Here is a 26,778-nt window from a genome sequence, read left to right on the forward strand (position 1 = left end):
TTGCGCAAACATGTCAGCTCTCAATTGTGTGTAAGAGTGCTCTTGGGTGTGCGTAAATTCTGTTCTTACCTAAGAACAAATACCAAAAAGGAAAACATTGATAAATGCCAGAATCTTAATGAAAACGGTGTAAGTGGGGTTTGAGCAAACCCTAACCCTATTTGTGCAAAATAAGTAGTTATACCGTTTTCGTCCGTTCTAATTTAAAATTTTATATATTTCTCTCCTTTATAATTTTCCAACTAATAATTTTCATTATTTTACACATTCTTTTTGTTTTTTTTTAATAAATACACACTACACTTACACTTCTGCTCATTTGTAAAGCACTTTGAATTTCCATTGTGTATGAATTGTGCTAGGCCTATATAAATACACTATTTTACAATCGCTATGACAATTTTTTCAATACTTTTAACAAGTTTCCTAAACTCTTGACACAGTTAGCACAACATCCGTCTGTATTGGCTATACCATTAACACATTTCTTGTTGCTTTGACACAAAATGCATAGAATAAACACAAATGTTAAATGCCTGAACTTCTTTTACACACAAGCTTAACCAAGACCAAAACAATCGATTTTTACTGCCCAATTTACCAATGCTTTCACACTGTATGTCGGAACAGATAACATCATGTTCAAAACCTAACTTATTGGCTAAAGTCAAAGTGAACAGCTGTTCATATTGTAAATTGAAATACAAACATATCCCCTGTATTTTATTCCATTGCTACTGAGAAACAGCTGGTTGAAGTTATGCAAATACTGTAAATCACAGCTGATTCCCAACTCGGAAACACTCAAGTGTTTACAGTAAGAGGACCTCTTTGGGCTGATCTTATGTGGAAAAAGAACAATACAGAGAAACACGAAGAAAGAAAGAATATGTAATGCCTGCACGAGGGAGAAGAAGACCATTACCAGGACAAGGGAGAGGAGTGGGACAAGGGCAAGGTAGAGGGAGAGAGTTAAAATGTGTGGTGGTGCTCAGAGAAGGGCCAGAGCTAGGGTAACTGATGAAATATTGTAAATGGCAGCTATATTGCATATTTCTTGCAGTAATGTCCTGTTGCAACTGAAGCCTTTACTGCAGCAATTATGTTTCTGTCTTCTTTTTTTCAATACAGTAACCGTACATTCTATAAAGCTACTCTGAGATGGGTCATTCATTTTTTGTTCTGAATTTCTGCAACAAAAGAAACAAAATGCATGCATTTACTAAACCCAACAAAACAAAAATGTAAAGAGGCTTCAAAAGAAACTGCATTGCAAAACACAATCTATGATCCATATACTGTGCGACCTGACACATATACTGTATAATATAATGCAGTTTCTGTAATTTCATCTGATGTTAGTGTTTTTTTATGACATGTGCTATGATTGATTAAATGTTCCTGTTGAAAGAGAACGTGTGTTAGTGTTTTGGTAGACATGGTGTAATGTTTAGTGTATTTTTGTGTTATGAAAATGAGTGTTTGAGTTTAGTTTACAATGTGTGATTTTGAGCGTGAAATTAACAGTTTTGCCAATTGTGTGTGGTAGGTGTGTTGGTGCATTAAGAGTTAAGGAAACTTGTTAGATGTATTGAAAAGATTGTCATAGCGATTGTAAAAAATAAATAAACTTGCTTTGCCTTCAATTCAAATCAATTATGTTAACAGGGAACGTTGCCATCCAATAATAAGTGACTTATCACTGTATTTATAGGCCCAAAGTAAGCTTATTCCGCACACTAGGACTACACCACACAATGGCGTATTTATTGCTGCTGCAAAATACTTCTTCAGATACAGCGTTCACTGCATGAGTAATGGCATTCCATGCATCGGTTTTATTTATTGCTTTGTATCCACCGCTGACGCTACTAAATATGATGTGTCGTTTGTCGCTAACTTCTTGCAGCTGTACCTCCACTTCAGAATTACTAAAGTTTTTCTGTCTTTTGGAGTCGAGGCCTCCACCGTCTTTACCACGTCTTTTCGAGCTCACAAGCTTTCAACTTACGACATATTGGGATTCATCATTCTAAGACCACACCTGCGAACAATTCTGCTGTTTAGGAACACGTCATGAATCACACGTATTACTTTCTTAAGAACAAATGTAAGAAATAACTTAAGAGATATTGGTGAATGAGGCCCAATGAACCTGACTATAAGATGTGATACAAATGATCTCAAACAGGCAGAAACACATTGGGCCTCATTCTCGAACGCAGTTAAGAAGAATTTAAGAAGGAATTTCTTCTGAATTTGATTTAGGCAAACATTTGGCATTCATGAAAGGTTTCTCATCTGGGATTTGTTCTGAACTTCAGAAGACTTTCCGAACTCGACATAGCAGTCGTAAATCGGCCAGTTGTTTCAAATGCGATTCCTTAACCCTTGTGTTATCTTCGGGTCATTCTGACCCATCAGTCATTGTGACCCACCGTCGTATTGCGACAAATTTACCTCATACAAAAACAAAGTGAAGCATTTTCTTTTAACTGTCGGGCTGTCTCAGACCCCCCACATTGGAATGGTTAAAAGAAAATTATTTTTATTTGTTTTTGTATTGGGTAAAATTGGGTAAACACAACAATGGTTCGTTATGAACCTTTGGGTCATGTGACCCGAAGGCAGCACGAGGGTTAAAAAAACACAAGGGGAATTGCATTTAAGAAAATTCTCCGTGTTAGAAGTGTTAATGAATTTGTGAGAAATCGTTGGTGATTGCGTTCACATCAACTCTGCAGACATCCTCGGATCAAAATAATTATAATAATTTACCTTGCTTAGTGTGCACACTGTTAGATCCAGTGGAGAACAATTCCACTGCTCAATACTGGTATGATGTTGTATGTGACAAATAAAACCGTTAAATTGCACTTGGACTTGAACATCATATAAATTCAACAAGGCCATCCAATTATCACTGATCACTCGACCTATTTAAAAGGACGAATGTGCACCCTAGGCATACAATACGGCACAATTGCTTTTCGCTTGGACATAACGTGCGTTCCTGTTGCTTTCCTAATTGTGTCGATTCTGACTGCATACGTCATTGCTGTTGCGTGCCCTTATAAGGAGCTGTCGGGGCGTGTATGTATGCAAATTCAGGAGCACGAGGACGCGCTTTCAACTTAAGAAAACTCTTTCGAGGGAGCACCAATATGGCGTGAAATTAGTGCCAGGAGAGCGAGCTCTGTAAAAACGATTTGTAACTTTCCGTAGAAGAAAAAGATTTGTGTACTTGTAAAAATGTATATATGTATTCGGATATTTAATTAGACGACCAGTCATTAAACCAATTGGTTTTGTAGGTTGAACATATAAAACACAAGCCACATTTCTACACTGATGTTAAATTGAAGGCAGTGTGATTTTCGTGGCATTTCGTTTGAATATAAAGTTGACAGTAAGCTATGGTAAGTCTGCATTATGGAAGATTTCTGTTACAAAAATAACTATTAAGCTTTCTTTGCCTGGCGAGAACAACGACGGAGCTAAGTGTTCATGTTAACAGTTTATTTAATCCGATACATGGGTTGGAAATCATACTCAAATCACGAAGAAAAAAAACAACATATGTGATGAGTTCCATCTAGAATAGCCCTATATTTAGCCCTATAGCCTATTTCTAAAAAACAAGTGAAAGGAATGCTATACAGTGACAGCATACATTTCCGTAAAGTTTGCATCATGTCTCTGATTCTTATCGGACTTGTACCCCATTCTGCCACTGCAATGCCTTAGCTCACACGCTCGCAACCATATAAATCTATGCTCGCGACTGGTTGTCGCAAAGTATGACGTGTACAGCTAGTTGCAAGCGTGCACGAGGTCTCGGAGCTAGGGAAAAAAAGAGCCACTGTTTAAAGCTAGACCGGAAGAGTCGGAAGTGGAAAGATGGCGCGGTCCAGTTTCGTACTCTCGCTTGCCTCACTGCGCCACTGAGCACTTTTCATAGAAATGAATGGGAACGCCATCTTGGAAGACAAAAGTTGCTTCCTATAGTTATATTAACTCTATGGGGAGCACAGCTCAGAAAACTTCTGCTGCGTAGGAACACATTTTCAAGCGTTCATGAATTTGGCGGATGTATTTTTCTTACGTTGTTTTTCCGAAGCCTGTAAGAAACATTTCAGAAGAAACTTCAGAAAATGTTCGAGAATGAGGACCAATGTCAAAAGACAGTTCCGTCGAGTTAATTCCTGCACGCATAGCATTTTGTTCAAAAACATGCAGACTTTTTGAAGTGCAGACATGAATGAATTGACGTGTTTACTTCATCTCCAAAGAATGTATTAATTTAAATAAACAAGTTGAGAAATAATGCCACTTTAACTGTTTTCAAAAGCCATTGGTTAATTGACATAAAATAAGGCCTTAGAAACTAGAGCATCTAGACAAGTTACAATCAATTATGGCATATCCGTTCTTGGACAACCCTGTGGAGAGGGGCGGAGCAAGGGTTGTGTCTCAGGGGGGGCGAAACTGATTGGGGCCCCCCTGTTATTAATATTTTGCAGTGCAATAAAATATAACAATAAAAAGTAACCAATGGCAACCTCTATTGTGAACAGCACATATTAGCCTATATAATAAATGTGTTCAGTCATCATAGCCCATAATGTGCGGACAAAATGTAGGCCTAGGCCACTAGCCTCGCATTCAGCATTCATTAGAATCTTTCACACACAGTAGGCCTACACAAATCCATGCATAACATGGGTTTAATGATCTGTCCATTTACCAAATACACTATATTCAAATTCAACGATAAGATGTCATAAACCCCCCAAAATGAAGTTAAAGACAGTAGCCTATAGTCATCCTAACAGTGACAACTAATAATAAACAAACATAGGCCTATATAACAATTCTTTCAGCAACAATTTGCGCAAGCTACACGCAAAACCAAGCCCCCATGAAAAAGAAAACGAGTGTGCAACACACACACGCGTGACGCGCACTGCAGTTGACCACCTACAGGCATGCTACGATTGAACTAAAATTCCACTAGACTATAATAATTTTCTTTTCCGAACTGACATGTATTGTGCATCTCTCAAAACCAGCAAACTCATAGCCTACACACAGGTCAAAACACAAAACATTTATCAATTTCAGACGGCTGAAAGTCCTCTCTGCCTTAGCACTGCTTATCGGAATTGTCAAGTACCTAAATGCGATAAAGAATGGCAAGGTTGGGGAAAGCACAGTCCATGTCGTTGTCAATGAGAAATGGTAGGATGCTGTGTGTGTTTAGTTCATGTTTTTCCATGCTCAGCTCACGGTACATGGTACAAAGTGTAACAAATTCATCCACCACATAATTGGCCTTAGACAGATATTCCGAATAGAACTCTGCAAGAACTCTAACTTTCCGAGCAGCATCAGGGTGACAAAAATGTTTCGGGTTCATCACAGCAAATTTCTCAGCCATTCTTCTGAAATCAGCAACGCGATGCTCAAACTGCGAAAGTTTACTCATCTATCCTACTGTACGTCTACTACGTCTCTACGTCATGTAACCAAATTGAAAATGTATATATATTTAGTAAAATGGTCTTTTAGTTAATCCCCATGCTTGATGGAGTAACAGGAATGAATGAGACACTAAAACCACCTGATGATCACGACAATCCTTGTTCATACAACTAGCCCAGAAACACTGCGCCACAATAATAATCTCACCTACATCTGAAGGAATCTGATATATTTTTGCGAAGAAATTGCACACAACTATATGGAAAACTATATTTAGTAAAATTGTCTACCATGGATACAATCAACGTTTTGTTGCCAAAGAGAAATTATGAAAAAAGAAAAAAAAATCATAGATCACGAGGCCCCCTCGGGTGCGGGGCCCGGGGTTTACGGCGCCCCCGCCCCCACCCCCCCTCCGCTACTGCCTATGGATGAAGGTGCTCAGATTATACAAAGAGCGTTTATCCCACCAGCCCCAAGGGTCTTCAGAGACAGAAGTAATGCTTCCCTGACCAGTATGTGGAAGAGGTATAGGTTCAGCAGGCCCAGCATAGTTTATCTTGATAGATTTTATTGTCATTCTTAAATATTGCCCAGGGTGCTCCTTAACGCAATAAATGATAGTGTGCCCTCTATAAATGTCAAAACATGTCTTAATGAGTTTCTTTAAGGAAGATAAAATGTGATGCAGTACCCTATAAGGTGCCCTTACAATGGTCTATATTTGACTGTTCGCGTGCCCTTACTTCCAATGGAAAAGGGTGCTGTCATGAAGTTCCCTTTATGCTGCCCCTACATGACAGTGTCCCAAATGGTGCCCTTTCCAAATAAGACGATTAGATGCTGTGCCCAACAGTCTCCCCTACAATGTGCCCACTAGGGCAAGCTTTCCCAAGTGAGGCTGTGAGGACACTTGGGGTGTCGTCCCATTCCCATTGTTACACTGGTGAGAGCCCATGTCGTGCAGTAGCAATTAACATAGGCAGACTATGTTAATTGGAAATATGGAAATATGGGACAGCTGTCCATACACTGTCAGCCAGAATAGTAATAATTGGATTTGGATTAAATATGCACGCGTAATATTATAATTATATATTCTTAGTCATGCTGAGCAATTTTAAATGACTGTTCTGCCAAGCAAAGTGTGCTACAGTTTGGGTCACCTTCTGATCTGAAAGATTGTGCTGGATCTGTGCAATAATACTTATTTCAGTGAATCCCCATTTGAGTCATGGTTATCTTTCCCTTTGATCCTAAAGCTCAGCATTTAGCCTATCAGTTAATAAATGTGTGTGGCGAAGTATTGCTGCCACGTTCTTTTTTGAGCTATTATTCTCAATCTCCTGTTGAGAATATTGACCATAGGCTACTGTCAGAATGGTTTCAGACAGCTCATCAAACTACGCTAATTAGGCTATCAGTAGGCCTAACTGCATATAGTTATGTTAAGTAGATTTGGTATGCCTACAATTTACGCATTTTAACGGTCGTAATGGTTTGACAAGTTGTCTCCATTGCCATGTTAATTGCGGCAACATTGCCCTTTTTGGGGACAACTCCAAAAAACTCAAAAAATCAATTTACGCTGCTGAAAATAACACCCCTCTGCTGGTTTTGCTTTTTGCGACATAACTCCTCTTTTCGACGATCGCCTGATCTGGGCTGCACAGTCCAAGCTTATTGGGGTCTAGCTTGAATTAGCGTTGTCTGTTAGTGGAACAGAACGTTAGTGGAACGGCTTGAGGTTTAAGTCTAAGTTGACGTTTACCCAAGTGAGACTTATTCGTGTAAGCGCGACTTGCGTTAGCGACGTTGATGGAACACCCCACTGGTGAGAGTGGGACCTGTGTAGCAGGTCAACCTGAATTTGCAGGTAGGCTACATTAGATGACTGTCATGCCTATTAGAGGTCAGTAAAATATAAAGTAAAGATATGTCGTCCCATAGCGGTTCCATAGCCTTTAGTCAGATATATTTTCATCATAATAGATAAATATTGGTATTAATAAGATATTAATTGTACAAAAGTTAGTTTCTAAGAACACAAAAGCAAGAACAATGCTTTTAAAGTAGGTTTAATTTTCAAAATGTACCAAGTTTACAAATTGATAAAATATGAAAGCCTTTGATTAAAAATATAAAACAAGCAAAATATATTAAAAGTTTTTTGGTGAGAAATTTCCTGTGACATAAGCACCAACACTGTCAAGGCAACAATTTTGGCACTGGCCGAAATTTTTACTTGGAATGTTACTGAGCATTTGGAGATCTTAATCCAGTAAGTTTTTTTGATTATAAAAATGTATCTGACAAAATGATAATTTAATACAACCACTTTCTGCTTTATTAAGTAGCCTACTATGGTATGAATTCATGTTTCAGCAATAACAAATTATAATTTAATGATAATCATTTCACTAGTTCAACTCTTTGTGGTGATTATCCCCCCGAAAAAGCACCCAGAAATTGTATGCAACTTCACGCCACACTCTTCCCAGTTCAGCAAGCAGGACAGTCAATGTTTGTGAATGAATAAAAAACACGCATGCATTTAACAAAAAACTGACAGTTACACCATTTCAAGATCAACAACAAAGGATTACTCTGCTAAACATGTAAATAAAGTTGTGTTGGTCACAATACTTGAACAAATAATACATTTTCATCAAGTTATGGGAGATTGACTATGCCAACACTGGTTATTAAACCTGTGTGGTGTCGTTAAGCCATTCTAAATTAAATGTATTCCTTTTTTAAGTACACCCTTATATGGCATACAGACAGTGAACAACACAAACATCAAACCGACATCAATACAACATTCAAGGGGTAAATATAAAACATACTCTTAAACAGTAGGCACATGGTCTGGTTTCCTTACAGAATTTAGATTTCCTGTGTGCCCTGTCCAAAACTGATTCTAGTATACCTACTTTTAACAATCAACCAGAATGTAGGTATTGGTTTGAAAGATTGTCTTAACCACTTCCAAAATGTCACTCACTTAAACAACTTACAAGGCTTATGTTTCAAACAAGTTTCCAAACAATTTAAGCAAAATATTAAGGACAATGCTACAAAACTAATGGGCTAAAGGACTATTCAAAACTAATGTAATGTACAAAATAAACAACATTTTATGATTAAACCAGGGGCGTAGACAGAATAATCTTTTTGGCTAGGTCAAAAAAAATATGGATATGCATCTTTTCATATTTTTTTTAACTTATTTACTATTCGATGTGCACCCGGTGCATCATTTTTCGGACATATTTTCATTTTTGGGTAGGCCTTAGAACAAATTGGGTAGTCCGGTGACTGCACAATGGCAAAGGATCAAAATAATCCAAATTGGACTGATGGCTGTGAAAAAACTTAAGTTGTATGTTAGATAGGTGTTAATTTCAAGCTAATGAAAGATAATTATTTTTATTTTCCTGATGATTTTTTCCAATTCAGATCGGGCATGTCAAACTAATTGAGGGCACAGCCTCTTCTTTATTGATGCATTGTACCAACAGCATTGGGGATGTCCCAATTTCCCTTAGTGAAATCTATGCAGGGGTTTGGCTGGCCCATCAGCTGTGGACACACTTTAGGTTTGGAGATGGACAGTAGACAAAATGAGATAAAGAAACAGCAGATGCAAATTTATCATGTTACATACTGTGTGCGATGAAGGCTTAAATTTGAACCCTACATCTCAGCCATTATAACACATTGGTGTCTTTTGGTGTGTCAGGATGTGAGCAAGATGCTAGCCAGTTCCAGTTCTGTGGATGACATGCAGATCTATGGTTGTGAAGGCTTAAGTGAGCCGTATTCCCAGCACCTGCTCCAATTCTTGTCTTCTTTGCTGCACCTTAGCAAACATAAAAAAGGTGATCAGCCTCTCTACAGGTGCACTATGGTGTACTCACCATGTGGGTCCTCTAATATAATAAGACTTTATTTATATAGCACATTTCATACAAAAATTGCAGCTCAAGGTGCTTTACATATAATCAATAAAAATAATAATAAAAGTAATAAAAGTAATAAAACCCTTCTGAACATCAGGCCGCAGTCTTTGCGGTATCTCGGGCCAAAGTCTTTGTAGTTTCCCAATATAAATCTAAATGTAACTCAGCAAAAACACAGGCCGCAGTCTTTGCGGGAATCCAAAACACATAAGCTGCAGTCTTTGCGGTATCTCGAGCCACAGTCTTTGTGGTTTCCCAATATAAATAAAAATGTAACTCAACAAAATACAAGCCGCAGTCTTTGCGGGAATCCAAAACACACATGCCGCAGTCTTTGCGGTATCTCAAGCCACAGTCTTTGCGGTATCTCGAGCCACAGTTTTTGTGGTTTCCCAAACAAGCCGCAGTCTTTTCGGTATCTCGAGCCACAGTCTTTGTGGTTTCCCAATATAAATAAAAATGCAACTCAACAAAAACACAGGCCGCAGTCTTTGCGGGAATCCAAAACACATAAACTGCAGTGTTTGCGGTATCCTGAGCCACAGTCTTTGCGGTATCTCGAGCCACAGTCTTTGTGGTTTCCCAATATAAATAAAAATGTAACTCAACAAAATACAAGCCGCAGTCTTTGCGGGAATTCATAACATACAAGCCATGGTCTTTCCGGTATCTCGAGCCACAGTCTTTGTGGTATCTCGAGCCACAGTCTTTGTGGTTTCCCAATATAAACAAGCCGCAGTCTTTGCGGTATCTCGAGCCACAGTCTTTGTGGTTTCCCAATATAAATAAAAATGCAACTCAACAAAAACACAGGCCGCAGTCTTTGCGGGAATCCAAAACACATAAGCCGCAGTCTTAGCGGTATCCTGAGCCACAGTCTTTGCGGTATCTCGAGCCACAGTCTTTGTGGGAATCCAAAACACACAAGCCACAGTCTTTGCGGTGTCTCGAGCCACAGTCTTTGTGGTTTCCCAATATAAATCAAATGTAACTCAACAAAATAAATCAAATGTAACACAATCAATAAAAGCAGTAAAACAATTCAAAACACAATCTGCAATCTTTTGCGGGAATCCAAAAAATCTATAAAAACAATAATGCAACTAATAAAAGTAGTAAAACCCTTCTGAGATCAAATTAGTTAAATGCTTTTGGTAAAAAGATTTTAAGCTGTCTTTTGAAAATGTCTAGTGTGTTTGCTTCCCTAATATTTATGGGTAATGTGTTCCATAGTTTTAGGGCATAATTGACAAAGGCCGCATCACCAATCTTCTTATGACTGCTTCTGGTGACCTCTAATTGGTCTGCATTTGATGGTTGCAGTGTTCTAGCTGGTGTGTAGTTAATAATAGAGTTAGCAATGTAGCTAGGTCCTTGTCCGTTTAGAGCTTTGTATGTGAGGAAAAGGACCTTAAAGTCAATTTTGAAGGTTACAGGGAGCCAGTTTAAAGTAGCTAGGACAGGACTAATGTGTTCTATCCTTTTAGGTTTGGTTAATAATCTGCTGGTGCACATGTCATGCACTAACCTACATGAGAATATGATACAGTGGACGGATAGCCCCCCCCCCCCCCCCCCCCCGTTGAATGACTCGAAAAAAGATTCGTTAATTTTACTGAACGAGATTCAAAGAACCGAATCAGTAAAATGATCCGATCTTCCCATCACTACAACTCCGTTGTCCGGCAACGCGGACGAGACATCTACCCTTTATATATCTATGCGCGTGACTACCTGTAGCAGAACATTAGTTTCGCATCTGTTAACTTGGGGGATAGCTAGGCTAACTATAGCTTTACTGCAAGGCAGCTGCAGAAACGCCACAAGCAAAGAGGCTGTTCCATGGCCAGGTGTATGTTATTCCCTCATGGGAGTTCGTTATTTCATTGACAAGGAGCAGATAAAAGGTCTAGAGTTCATTTCAAGTATGGTATTTGTGTTTGGAATCTGTTGCTGTCAACTCTCAATAGGAAGTCCAAAGAGCTGTCACCATCAGTGAAGCAAGCCATCGTTAGGCTGAAAAATCGTTAGCTGTTTCAACGTTGGCTGAATCTAACAACACTTACCACCGGAGAAACAGCTTACTTTTTTATACAGTAACTGAACATGACAATATTCAACACTGAGAATAGCTCAATGGGCTGGCATGGTGACCTGTAAAGTATAAGGTAGTTGGTTGGAATCCAGCCATTATCTTTTGGCCTGTCATAATTTTGATTATCTGTTTAGTTAAACAGGATGACATCATTCTGAAATACGATGCACAATTTCATGCAATTTCACCTTGAAATGTCAACCGTTTCTTAACCTTTGTCCAAAAGCTGACCAAAGCTAATACTCTGCCCTTTCTATTCATACAATCTCAACAGTTGGTGTGTAGCAGAGAGGATAGAGAGACTGACTTGTAACCTTATGCTCATGAGTTCAAATCCCCATTCAGCCTGTTGTTGGCCAAACATGAAGTAGTTTTGCTCCCTTGTTGTCCAACTCTCGATCTTCTGCAGTGTACATAATATTTTGCCATTTTGCGGAGGAACCCGCATCGCTGCTTGCAGCTATATTTATTATTATTTTTCTTCTCCTTGCGCCCCAATATCTCAAAAAGTCCCTTGTCATAAATTTTCTAATTTGGCACATTGATACTACATCCAAGTGGGTACCCCCACACCAAATATGGGCCACATCGGACCATAGGGGGCGCCACAGGCCACGCCCAAAAGTCCGATTTTCAAAGTGATGGCATTTCCACCCCATTGCTCCAATTCTTCTGAAACTTGGTGTGCATGCCTCATTTTTCATGAGGAACAAAAAAGCCTCAAGGACCCATAAGGTCCGCCATGATGGATTTTCCTGTACTGTAATAATTTGGGAAAACCTTCAAAATTCCTCTTCTCTTGAACCAAAGGTGAAATTGACTTGAAATTTGGTACAGATATGTATCATTGACATATTTAAAAACGTTACTTAAGGCAATTGAATCAAGTACAAAATGTCTGAAATGGGTGTATTTATGTAAATGTCCACATTGCCTCAATATGTTTGTGTCACTAAATCAAATGTATTTTTGAAGGATGGTTCAAACCTAATAAGCTTTAAGGTGACATGCCTCTGAAGTACCATGCAAAGTTTCACCTTGATATGTCAAAATAGGATTGAATTAGAGCTGTTTCAACCTTGGCTGAATCTAACAACGCTTACCACAGGAGAAACAGCTTACCTTTTCATACAGTAATACCAACAATAACATGACAATATTTAACACTGAGAGTAGCTCAATGGGCTGGGACGGTGACCTGCAAAGTATAAGGTTGTAGGTTTGAATCCAGCCACAAAGGTTTGATCCTGTCTTAAATTTAAATATCTGTTTAGTTAAACAGGATGACATCGTTCTGAAGTACCATGCGCAATTTCACCTTGATATGTCAAAAGATCATTGAATTACAGCTGTTTAAACTTTGGCCAAATCGAACAATCCGTGCTTCAGGAGAAACGGCTTCCTTTTTTTGTACAGTAACTGACCATGTATACTCAGCCTTGAGGGTAGCTCAATGGGTTGAAACGGTGTCCTACAAAGTGCAAGGTCACAGGTTCGTATCCAGGCACAGTCTATTGGCCTGTCATAATTTTGATTACTTGTTTAGTTAAACAGGCAGACATCATTCTGAAATACCATGCGCAATTTCACCTTGAAATGTCAACCGTTTCTTAACCTTTGTCCCAAAACTGACCAAAAACTAATACTCATATCACGCAGTCGGAGCACAGCTAGATAATCAGCGTCAGCACCCTTGGGTACCCAGCATGCAGTGCGGCATATCAAAAAACGCAAAGACTTGTGGAAAATAGTTGGTTACAACAGCCGTGCAAGGGATTTCAGTTGTTGTGTTCGTTCAGTAAGATGTTTGTAATGTTATTGTTTGTTAGTTAATATAATCTTGTTGGTCACCCTGATTGTGCATGTTGTGTAGTTTAATGGGACCAGAGAGTCGGCTGCTGTACTATCACAAGCTATTCTCGAAAGCAGTTGACCCTAACCCTAGCAACGTGAGCTCTGCCTAGCCCCGTTGCCCACATCACTATTGTTAATTGTGCATTGACTGAGATTCTGGAAAGAGATCAACTCAAGATAGTTTCAATATCCTATAAAAAGCTAATACTCTACCCTTTCTATTCGTAAAATCTCAACAGTTGCTGTGTAGCAGAGAGGGTAGAGAGACTGACTTGTAACCTTATGCTCATGAGTTCAAATCCCCATTCAGCCTATTGTCGTTGGCCAAACATGAAGTAGTTTTGCTCTCATGTTGTCCAAGTCTCGATCTTCTACAGTGTACATGTTTATAATATTTAGCCATTTTGCGGAGGAACCCGCATCGCTGCTTGCAGCTATATTTAGGTTCCTCCGGTAGGAGGGAACCTATTGTTATTGTTGGTATTCTTATTCTTATTTTTCTTCTCCTTGCGCCCCAATATCTCAAAAAGTCCCTTGTCATAAATTTTCTAATTTGGCACATTGATACTACATCCAAGTGGGTACCCCCACACCAAATATGGGCCACATCGGACCATAGGGGGCGCCACAGGCCACGCCCAAAAGTCCGATTTTCAAAGTGATGGCATTTCCACCCCATTGCTCCAATTCTTCTGAAACGTGGTGGGCATGCCTCATTTTTCATGAGGAACAAAAAAGCCTCAAGGACCCATAAGGTCCGCCATGATGGATTTTCCTGTACTGTGATAATTTGGGAAAACCTTCAAAATTCCTCTTCTCTTGAACCAAAGGTGAAATTGACTTGAAATTTGGTACAGATATGTATCATTGACGTATTTAAAAACGTTACTTAAGGCAATTGAATCAAGTACAAAATGGCTGGAAGGGGTGTACTTATGTAAATGTCCACATAAGCCAGGACAAATCGCCAAAGATTTTAGGCATGATTTGAAATTCCCTTCCATGACAAGTTATGGCACCCCAAACAACCTTTTTAAAGCACTACGAGTAAGTTATTATTTACAGCAGCAACCCAGTCATCCCGTTGTCCCGTTTTTATGTCCCATATATAAATAGGACTAAATTACAGCTATTATTAACCAAATCTGATAATGCTTGCCATTGAAGAAACGTCTTTTTTCTGATACAAAAACTGAACAATGAAATGTCTAAGTCTGTTAATGGCTCAGTAGGATGAGACACAGTGCTGATGTGCAAAGGGTGGTGGGTTCTAATCCAGTCAGAGGTATAAACATTTTTTTTTTATTCTGACAGAAATTACAGTTTCAAGTCTTCTGGTTAATCCCAGTGTAACTGTCTATTATGTCAATTTTACAACACAACTTACCATTTTGAAGGAGGAATCCGCCATTACTGCTTGCAGCTATATTTACTTTTTGTATTCATTGTAACATTGTTTCAAACTGACTGATCTTTTTCCATCTGACAGCCAATTTTCAGCACATTTAGAGGCATCAAACATTTCCAGGGAGGGCGCCTCTGTACTGATCCGAATGAGGTCCTCTGTGGTGGATGGATTCAAACTACTCATTAATGGGAAATGTAGTTTTTATGTGGTATTCGCACCGGTGTTCATGAACTGCGCTCTTGGTTTTCAGCATGGCTTGCGGTAGGATAGAAGGGGACTCAGTTGGGGGGTTAATTTTGTTGACGGAAGCATTATTTAAGTTTCTATTGTTAAACTCGTGTTTCTTTTGGTATGTGTCGTGTGGACGTAAGTTTGCTTAGTTCTATTGTTCACACTGAGTGTGAAGGTTAGCTAGCTTGATCGTTAGCTAGGCTGTTACAGCGCAGGACAGATCCAGTAGGCTATCGCAGGACGCAGCCTATGAAGTTTATCTGAGTCATGATTATTAGTATAATAAAAAAAGGAGGAATAAATGTTTCCGGTTGCAAATAATAATGGTTTGAGACGCAAAAGAAGGTCTTGTGTTAATAGCGCTAAATTATTTTGAATGCATTAAACAATTCAAATTAATTGCTAAGATTAACGCGTTATCTTTCCCAGCCCTACTATTTTACAAAGACTGGCCTTCGGAAAAAAAGACAAATGTTGCCACATTACGTTGGGATGCTGTTGGAGCAGCAAGTTGCCTAAATAAAGCCTATGCAATGTTTATGATAGCTGTCAATGCGAAAAAGGAAAGCTCAGAGGAGGTGAAAGGCTTGGTGACCGGCGTGGAGAAATGCGCGTCTAGTGTGAACAGCCTCGCGCCATTCGTAGCCAATCGTGGCGCTTCGCGGCGCTTCAGGGCGCTTCACAGCCAGTGTGTCCCAGGCGTAACGCTACAACTTGCTCGCTGCTATCACAGCTGTAATGAAAGGTCAAAGTATACAGTTTCAGCACCCCTGCTGTTTGAAATGTGTAGCTCGATTTGTTTAACATCTCAACCGACTTGAATTGTTACAAATCGAATATCAATCAGCTCAGAGTGCATCGTTACATCCCTATTCAAAACCCTTATGCACACCTAACTCAATCTGCTAAACTTAACCTGTGCATTTGAGAACGTTTTTAAGAGGCATTCCCTCCTCATCATTGCCTCTTATTATCAAATATTTCAAAACTTTCACTTTTAATATATAAGCAAAAATAGCTAAGACATGTTTTCAACTTGTCATAATAGGGTATCATGTGTATATGATATAAATCTTAAAAAGATTATAGGCTGTGATCATGCGGTAACATTTGATAAATTATTAACAAGCCACCAAACTAAGACTTGGATAAGTATTGTTGAATGGTGGTTGGCCATGGAAAGGCTGCATTGTTTTGACATTATTGATTTTATGTACCAACTCACAAAAACAAAATTGGTGGATTTGCACAAACAATGATATATCGAAAGGTGAAGGTCTGAATACTTTATGTTTATGGATAAATGTTCTTCTAGAAGCAAACCTTTGCGTTAACGTATCTGCCCACAGCCTCAGGAACCCACGGGGCCTGGTAAAATTCTGTTCGCCTCTCCTCCTCTGGGTTCCCTGCAACATCCATCATCAGCTGGAAAACAAACAAAAATATGACATTATGTAGTATAAAACCAGACCACATGATGTCAAGCAATCGCAGTAGGGCCTAAATTTGTAAAGAGGACTTTAAAAATCCTACTTAAAGGGCAACCGTTAAGTTATTTTATTTGTTTTCATTCAATCTAACATTAGTGTGCTCTAATACGTGAAAATAAAAATGAATACTGAACAGATTTTAAGTCCTCTAGGGCATAGTGCCTGTGATGCAGTTGGTGATTAAGATCCGTATTTGTGAAACACACAAATACATATTACTTGAACTATAGTGCCCCTGATAAAGATCAAATCACAATTGAAACTAGAGAGGGTACAATTTCTGGGGAAATCGTGAGGTGTGCTTGTGATGGTTGCAAATAGTTTTTTAATTTAAATTTTACAACTGATATTTCTGTATATTTTAAATAAGTATGCATACTTATTATTTATGAAGACGGCATATATTAAGAAGCATACATTTGTTGCTGCTCAAAATTCTAAGAGTGAAGTGTAGAATGTCTTAAGATTCCTATATGTTTAATGTATGCACCTTCCTGCCAAAGTAAATTCCTTCCTTGTCTGTGCAAACTTTCATGGCGATTAAAACCCTTTCTGATTCTGATGAAACAGTGTTCTCTTCTCATCTCCCTGAGATTCTTCTCTGGCAGCCTCACATAGTTGAAATAGTTGCATGAAAACAAAGAAATTGGGCAATCCTTTGTAAAAACTGTCCTAACCTATATGACTTTATAGACGGGAAAGTTTTTCCCTTCAAGTGATATTATTTTAGCATTTTAAGATAAGATAATCCTTTATTAGTCCCACAGTGGGGACATTTTCAGGATTACAGCAGCGCAGAGATAGTGCAAACTTACAAACAAGAGTAGAAAGAACAACATAGTGCAAAAACAACAATGTAGCAAAATAATTTAAATAAGTAATAAAAATACAGTAGTAGGTAAATATATTGCACAGATTTGTTGTGTTTGGTGGTCTACTGGGAACACAGCTGGTTGTACAGCCTGACAGCAGCAGGAAGGAAGGACCTGCAGTACCTCTCCTTCACACACCGGGGGTGAATCAGACGGTGGCTGCAGGAGCTGCTTAGTGCTTCCAGGGCCTCCCGCATGGGGTGGGAGGTGTTGTCCATCAGGGATGATAGCTTAGCAATCAGCCTGTCTCCCACCACCTCCACCGTATCCAGTGGGCACACTAGCACACTGCTGGCCTTCCTAATTTAAGCATGTACTCATATTGCATTCAATCAATGATAAAGAACCCACTGTAACACCCCTATGTTACGTCCCACTAGTCAAAGTGGGACGAACAGGCCCTCAGACAACTGGAGGCCGTAACACCCCAGCCGGGATGTTAATAGAGGAGTCGGGTATCAAACAGTAGAAGCACTGGGGTGTTTATTAACAATACACAGACTGTTGTGGGCCACTGTCTACGCCTTAACTAAGAACAGTAAAATGCCTAATAAAGCTGCTAACCTAATACTGTAGCCTGACTAACTATAGGCTACAGCCAAAAGACCCCCTGGACACACACCCAGCTATACCACAACCCCCCCAGTCTCCAATAAGAACCTGAACATTTAACACAAACTTCAATTCAATTCAACTTTATTTCACCATGTATACAGATACTAGCAATTTGATTTGGTATTCTCCATGCAGGCTATAGCATCACAAATAGAACAACAAGACAAAACAGAAAAACAATACAAGGACAGATAGTACCAGTATGAGCAAAATAATAAATAAGAATGGAGGTAGTGCAACAATAGTAATGTTAAATAAAGTGCTATAAAGTTCATGTGTAAGAACTATTTAGGAGGGCTATTGCTTGGGGGAAAAAACTGTTGAGGTGACCTGATGTTTTGGTCATGATGGCCCTGTATCGCCGTCCAGAGGGGAGACGGTTAAAGAGACTGTTGGCAGGATGTGAGGGGTCTGCCGTGATATTTATTGCTTTCCTGAAGGATCTGGAGCTGTGAAGGTCATTGATGGAGGGAAGGGGGCAACCGATGATGCGCTTTGCTTAGATGAATGTCCAATAACTATAGAATAGACTAATGCGTTCTGCAGAGAAGGGAGACTAGCGTTGGTCACGGTTTGGAATGTTTTTTTTGGGACAACGTTGTTAATGCGGCAGGCGTGTGTTGCTTAGGCGGCTGCCTTAACTGAAAAGTGCTGCGGGAAACCCTGGCAGTTCATCAACGCTCAGAATGTAGCTCTAAAACAGGGGCACTCATTGGACATAAGCTCATTCTCAAAAGTCCCAACTGGAAAATGTTTGCTATTTTCACAGCCGTGTAGAGAAGATCTTCGTGACCAGATTGGCATCTAACTCATTTTCACCGTGGGCCACATCAGCATTAGGGTTTCCCTCAAAGGGCCAGTTGTAACTACGATGTAACGATCTTTACGACGTAAAAACATTGTTTTTAGCTGTAGCTTTTGTGAACATATTCTGCTGCGATTGCAGTCCGGCTTTTATTTCTTGGACAATCTGCTGTTTTTCTTGGAGGATAAATTTGGCATATTTATCTCTGTGTTTGGTGTCAAAATGCCGACGGAGATTGTTCTCTTTAACGACCGACATCACCTCAACACAAAATACATATCGTTTTTTCTCCTTGAAGCAAAAGAATTTAGGCTATTCACGTTCCCATCTTTCTTGAAACAGCCTTCCATCCAGGGCCGGATGCAGCCTGCTTTGACTGGGGGTGCTGTGAACATTTATGGGGGGTATCGTGATTACGGAAAGGGATCGTATTATTTTTTATATTGGATATGCTGTTGGAGTGCTGTCATTCAAACCATGCTCGCCTCCACCCACTTGGAAATTTGCGTTAAACACCGATGTGTATATAGACTACACTGCTTTCTAGAGGCGGGATGTGCACTTTGCCATAACATAATCGAAATTGTGAGAGATGTATGTTTATGGTCAATGCACGCTGTAAAGCAGCGTAGACTTATTTCAATAGGCCTACACCATTTAAGCTCCCGCGGGCTTGAGTTTGACACATGTGGTTTAGGCTGTGGATTGAAATTCAGGTTAGTAGTCAGATTGTTTCACCAATTACAAAACGAATGTGGGACTTTTGATAAATGAAGTTCCAGCGGCGTCCTTGGACTAGAGTCTTGCACGGTTTCATTTTTCGGAACTGTAACCGAACCACGCAGGCAACATCAATTCCGAGATCAAACCGACACCCGACATAAGGAACAGATTTCACCCCCGAAAACTGAACCACCCTCATTTAATTGTTCTGAGAGCCGAATCCTTACCCGTTAAAAAAAGACTCCAAACAGCAGATTTAGCTTGCGCAGGTTGCACAATAGTGTATTCCCCGTTATAACCTTTTGTTTGATTTCACCATTTAGCATTTTGATAGACCCACTGAATTATCTTTTGGAATGTATATTCTCAATTGCAGGCAACAAAACAGTGGATAAATTAGTTTTTTTGTTGTTGCTACGCACTCTATCATAACGTCTTATCTGATAGGCTATTAACTGAGTATCATGCAAATTAGAACATTAAACACATCTTGAAACATTTTATTTTAATAACGTTTCCGACCCGCAATATATTAGTTTTGAACCGCGCAAGCCTTCCCTTAAGCCCAAAAATTATATTTTAGCGGGTTACCTGCGGGGAACCACGGCTACCCAACCCGGTGCCGGACTCTACCTTGGACCCTTTTTACTGGGGCATGTGCCCCAGTATAAATCTGCTGTGCCCGAGTAAAATCTGAAGTTTGAGTTTTAACAATTTACTTCATTAGTCAGTGCATTCATTTAGATTGATAATCCCGGAAAAAATAAACACTGTATGCCAATCAACGCTTGTAAAATCAAAGCAGTTTAACACAAGCCGATGCCCACAGAATTCCATGTCAGCGTGCTCTTCTGAGCTTGCCAAATAGCCACTGTAGCACGCACACAGAAGTCAGACTTGAGGTAGGCTAAGAAAACATTACAAAACGAAAGAACGTTTCTAAATAATAGGCCTACAGATCATCTTATTTTGACTAAAGCATAAAAACAATATTACATGAAGCTCAAATAACAGTATTTGCACTCAAATAAATGCGAAAAAATGTGCGCGCTCGCATTAACTATTGATGTCCCTGCCAAAGCTGATATCAAACTTGCGTCCATGAACTGTTGTATAGTGGGTTAAGCAAGGGGAGTTTCTATAGCCTACCGTATTTTTCGGAAAATAAGCCGCATTTTCTATAAACCACACCCCACCAGAATGGGAGCTTTGTGTTTGTAAATCTGAGAATAAACCTCACTGGAATATATGCCGCATTTGATACAGGAACAATGATACCAAGCAATGCACAAGTAGCCTATAGGTGATCTTACAGCATGCCGTTGTGTAACACACTTCGAAAACGAAAGTAAGTAAGTGCGTAATGTATGTTTTCTATTGCCCGGGGGAATTAACTAATATTTACCTTTAGATGTCTGAGTTCTAAATATTTCCGACAGCCCCCAAAGCGTAAGTTGGGGAGTAGAGCATTCAGCCGCTCTGCTCCCCATCTCTGGAATTCACCACCACCCCAACTCAGAAATATTGATTATATCCCCCATTTCAAATTGGAACTCAAAACCCATCTGTTTAAAACTGCTTATTCCATTTAATGTCAATTACTCTGCCTTCGTCTGTTGTTTTTAATGTCTTATGTACCCTGTACGGTGTCCTTGAGTGCCAAGAAAGGCGCCTTTTTAAATAAAATGTATTATTATTATTATTATGTTATTTTTCTGAAACGGTAGCTAGCTAGCTTTAGTTACCTTCCGGGCTAAGTTAGCTAGCATAATACTCGTAGCAATGCTACTACCATGCTAGTGTTACTTGTTAGCCTTCTCATTAGTACATTTTGAAGCCATACTAAAGCGTTTGTGGCATAGTTTTTGTCCATCGGAAAATATTCAGTTGAAATGTTCTAAATCGCATATATGCGACGTTACGCTGTGAGACCCGCATTCGAACAATCACATATGTGCGACACTACTCCTTAACGGGCTAAATAGCATTCATGAAAAAAGTGTTTCTACTGTTGTTTTGTATATACCGCACAACCACAAGAAAAAATAAATAAATCGGGGTATAAACCGCGGTTTTATTTCCGAAAAATACGTTAGTACTGCATTCCGGCAGCAAGCTTGGAAGAAAAAAAAGGGATATGAAAAGGGGCCGGTGCCCCAGTATAGCTTTATGTCTAACAACGCCCCTGGGAAGTGCCGAAAATGTTCTGTTGCCGTTTGGGTTCCTAAACAGCAGTGGAATTGTAATTATTTCTTACCAGTGTCGCATACAACGCTACAGTGAGCTACACTGGTTTAAAACTTCAAGTATATAATGATAATTTCACCAACAAATCATGTACTTATAATCTAATATCATAAATCCTAAAACTAAAATGTATTTGTGAGGCATGTTTATTATTTTAACAATTAAAAACGGATGTATCACAGACAGCTGTCATGTGTCATCCAACAGAGGCTAATGTCATGATGCTAACGCCTCAGTGAAATAGCAGACTATTGTTTCCGAAAGTAGATGTACTAATAATATCAGTGTTTATCGTTTTGTACATTACATTTCACAATTGTGTTTTTATCACATTGATAAAACAAATAGTTATCACCCTGGCCTTTGCCTGTGGCGTTTCTGCAGCTGTCTTGCAGTTTTAAGTTTCTACCTATCTCCCAGAAGTTAACGATTGCAGAGGTTTGTGACGTTGTGATGTTTGTGACTGTGGCTAGCTAGTTAGCCACCATTAGCTTAATTTTTTGCCACAAAAAGTGGCAATAGTGGTACCTGCGACCTTTCGAACAGAGTGCCCGGTTCTCCTAATAATTGTGGGAAACTAAGGTGGGACACAAAAACAAACAAACACACACACACACAGATTCTTGGCATTATTAGAGAGATTTAGCTGTGTCCTGCGAAACACAACTTTTTACCTCTTTTGTAGATAAAGTTTGATGTCTTTCATTAGAAATGTGGTCGATTTAAATCTACATCAACAGAGGTCAACTTTTGTTTAGGTTCCCAAGCAAAAAAAGAGCTACTTTTAGAGCTATATAGGGTCTGTTGGTACATAGGTGAGAAAGCTGCACTTCATTGCAGCCTCTGCATGTCCCAAACACTCATGTTTGGGACTCACTCAAAATGTGGTGTGTGGGGAACATGACATGACCAATGATGGTAGGAGGTTGCTGCCTAATGACGTGCCGTCTGTGCACTCTTACGATCAAGCATCCTTGTCCTAAGAAGCTTGAATCTCATTTCAGCATTCATATGCTGCCTGCCTTTGTGATGTTCTTAAGGCACTTACTTTTTGGAAAGGTTAGCAAGTTAGTCATTCAAGAGGAGAAAACTAGCTTGCTACTGCAGATGGCAAGGCAAATGTTATGAATTACACTCACTGGACTCAAAAATACATTTCTGAAACCAAGAAAACTATAATATACTTCATCCATCTCCTGAAACGTGTACAACTAATTCGAATAATATTACTGAAATACTCAACTATAACTCTCTATCTCTTTCAAACAACAAAAGTCACAACATTTCTTAACACATTGAGAACAAAGAGCCATTAGCCGTTTATCAATCCGAAGAACGCCAAGAAGGTACTTGTGTTCTTGAGAAAAGCGTTCTTGACGAGAATAGTCTTAGATCGTGAGGGTTAGAATGTAATGCAGTGACTTTTGAGGAAATCAGATGCATTCCTGCTGATCAAGTCACCAACCCATGCATCTTTGATAAAAGGGGTGGATCGAGAACAAATCTGGGCATTTTTTGCGTTCTTGGTCAATTGCATTCTTCGGATTGGAACAATACTTGGCCTTGAAAGATGACGTCAAACAAGTTCACGAGAACACAAGGACGGGAAAAAAGCAGATTTATAAACAGCAACTGAGTCTTTACACCCCAATAATGCTGTGTCGTTTCTATTGGATGATACAATTATTGGATGGACAGCATGTCAGTTTATACTGCAAAAGCTTTGATTGGTGTGAGGACATCCTTCAGAAATGATCATAAATACCATGTATGTCTATGGAAGGGGGTGCAGCGTATAAGCTTCGTAGGTTTTGTATTGAAGTCAATGTAGCCATAGGAGGATGGAGGCTAGCTGTTCTCTGACTGTTGAGCTGTGCTGTTGAGTTACTGTGGACCTTTATTGCAAAACCTTGTCATTCCCCCCACCCCCACCCCCCCTTTTTGTACGATTGTGGACTTCCACAATTAATAAATTCCACATTCCACATGCATAGTGGCATTAATTTGAGCCCAAAATAGTTTTGGAGTTTTATGTAAAATAAATATTATGTTGGACTATGACAACCCAAATTTTGGGCCACACAGTGCTTAGCAGCCAGTGTGGCCGGTCCAATTTCATGACATGGGCGCCAAAAGGAAAAAGGCTCCGCTTTCAGGTGCTTTCACAGCTAATTGCAGTGCTTCGCTGCCAGTGTGTTAGATATAATTACCCCCCCCAATGCAGCTAACTTTAGATCAGGTTTTAGTTATCAAGTTATAGTTATTTAAGTTAAACTGCAACTTGTTTTTGTTGTGCCATTGAGGTATATGCAAATCCTATCCTTTTTCCACAGTGCATACTTGCCCACTCCATTTCAGTTAATAGCTGGAGTTTTATGTTTTTGCTTTGCTTGTAGCTGCTAGGTAATCACTTCAAGGTAGGTCTCTGAGGTCAAGACTGGGTATAACCAACTATATACAACTCATATTGCATGACAGTAACCAACCTGAATCAATTTTAGTAGTGGCACAAGGATATATATTGATTTGTAAAAGTACTAACAGAACATGCTAAATTACACTCCTCCATTTAAGGACTGTGCACTATAGCATGGTATAGTACCGTTTGTCATATACATACATGCAGGGGCGCCGTATAAAATAGGTAAATATCAGACCCCCCACATTGTGAAGGTTAGAAAATTATTTTTATTTGTTTTTGTATTGGGTAAAATTGGGTAAACACAACGATGGTTCGTTATGAACCTTTGGGTCATGTGACCCGAAGGCAGCACAAGGGTTAAAATAATCCAGTTTGATACGTTCATTTAGATTGATTTATGGCTGTTAAATGACATCTATAGATACAGACTTTATTATTCCCATCATGAAGTGCAATTTATTTGAGAAGCTTGCACACACACACACCCACACACCAAAACATCTATTGGATCTAATCATTAGATCCAATAGATACAAATATGCCATATACCAATAAATGAATGTTCTGTAGTGTGTAGACATTGTCTCCAAAACATTGTCAATGTTCTGTAGTGTGAGTATCATTTATTGGTAAATGGCATATTTGTATATATACTGTATATATCACGATATATATATCACATGTATTGTGTACATCCTACAGAGCCAGGGCCCTCTCAGGTAGAGCTAGAAGGAGGAAGAAGTGTGGAAGCACAGGAAGAAGGGAAAGAAAGTTACAGTGATGATAAGGATGAGAGATACATGGTGGAAGAAGACAGAAATCATAAAAAGGATGTTGACCCAGGTTTGTGGCCAGCAGGTTTGACTGACAGGGACAGGGAGGCTTTTGTGAGGGCACTGGCCAGCAGAGATGATGATGATGTACACATGCAGACTTGCATGTACAAATCACCAGCAGTAAAAATTGTGCTAGTACTAGTATTGAACTACAAGAAGCAAGACAGTTGCAAGCCTTTAATTAGAGTTATGTAAAGCTTTTGATGGGACAGTTAGGTCCTAGATTTGTGGTGACAACAGCTGCGCACAGGTGGCCCAATTCGATTCTTTTGTCATGGGGCCCAAAATTCCTGGTGGCGCCCCTGGATATATCTGAAGTCTGTAACTGGAACATATGCATGGATAATATAAGTCAAGTAGTACCTTAAGGTCCCGGCTTTGGGACTTGAGCCAATCCTGGATGAAGTCTTGGGGGTTGTTACTGAAGCTCAACATGAAGTCTCTCTGAGTCTTCAGATGGTTGATAGACTCTATGGTTTCATGGATCTGTGAGGTGTTGAGTTAAAGCAAGCCTTGTGAGACAGCCAATAATATTGGCTGTACCAATATTATTGGCTATATTATTATTACATTATATTAATTAATATATATTATAGTATTACATATTATTGGCTAATACCAATAATATGAAATGTTTGTCCAGAATAAGCAACTACCAAATTCAGACACCTCTTTTGTATTTTTTTATTTGAACAGGTCAATGACCTCAGTGTTTTATATACATAAACTATTAACCAATTAACATGGGACATTATTTAAATGACATTTATTGAAAAAACCTTGGGCCACATTACACATTTTTCTATCTTGGACTACAATGAAAAGACTGAGTAGTGTCTATTCAATGTCTCACTATAGGTTTTCAGACTATTCTGCACACACAACTGTTGTCTTTGAGGAGCACAAATCAAAAATCTAAAGTCATAGTAGAGAAGGACAGCGTTTTGTGACACTTATACTTTTTGAGGGAATATACTTCCTGCAATATTTTGACACCAAAACAAACAAGGACGCCACAGCTCGCAACCACTGTTGTTTGTGTATTGTAATTTTTATTTTAATAGCGTGCTGACATTATTAAAACTTTCATAAGTTTACCACAAATCCTAACATTGATCCTCTATTTCCATAGTCCACACTTGCCCACTAGTCCATTTCTTTGTGTTTTGCATTGTGCGTTTCTTGTCTCAAACTTTCTGTTTTTCCCATAGGTTTTAAAACTAAGTTCAGTATGTTTACTCTGGAATTATTGGCAACCCTGATGAAGATGACTAAAAAGGGTTATAAAAAAATTACATTTTGGTGATTAGCTTAATTTCACCCTGAGAAAATGTTAACAATCCAAAAATCTAAACTCCCTTTGCAAACGAAGTGCATAACATTAAGTGACGAGCCCTGATAAAATCAATTGTGACCTAGCTAACTGGGATTGATTCTTGCACTCACACACACACATAATGATTACATCTATCATTACAGCATGATTAGCCTAGACTACTGTAAATCAGTCTAATAACAAATTGTTCCCAAATCTGACAATTAAAATTGTGTAGTGTGGCCCTAGTTTAAGGCAAATCCAATTTAAGTGTGAGGTAAACTTTAAGTATATCCAGTCATTTCAATGAAAGAATCAATGTAATGGACCTAGCCTGGAAAGAAAAGGCTAGATTATCTGGATTTGTCAATGCCAAAGTTTAAATTAAGTGGACTATGACATCACTGTAGTGGTTG

At 39.2% G+C, this 26,778-nt stretch overlaps 1 protein-coding gene across 2 annotated transcripts in view; it reads right to left on the reverse strand.

Moving 5' to 3' along the window:
* Positions 1–7,438: 7,438 nt before the first annotated feature.
* The window catches only part of smarcd2 (SWI/SNF related, matrix associated, actin dependent regulator of chromatin, subfamily d, member 2), a 40,936-nt gene continuing 21,596 nt past the window's right edge, over positions 7,439–26,778 (reverse strand). For both annotated transcript variants that reach the window (XM_062475137.1, XM_062475136.1), the window contains 3 exons: positions 25,411–25,533; positions 16,361–16,462; positions 7,439–9,349 (listed from right to left, as the gene is read on the reverse strand). In XM_062475137.1, coding sequence (XP_062331121.1) covers positions 9,296–9,349; positions 16,361–16,462; positions 25,411–25,533 — 279 coding nt within the window. In that variant the 3' untranslated portion in view covers positions 7,439–9,295. The remainder of the gene's footprint in view (positions 9,350–16,360; positions 16,463–25,410; positions 25,534–26,778) is intronic.

Source organism: Osmerus eperlanus, chromosome 12, assembly GCF_963692335.1.
Source record: "Osmerus eperlanus chromosome 12, fOsmEpe2.1, whole genome shotgun sequence".
NCBI lineage: Eukaryota > Metazoa > Chordata > Actinopteri > Osmeriformes > Osmeridae > Osmerus > Osmerus eperlanus.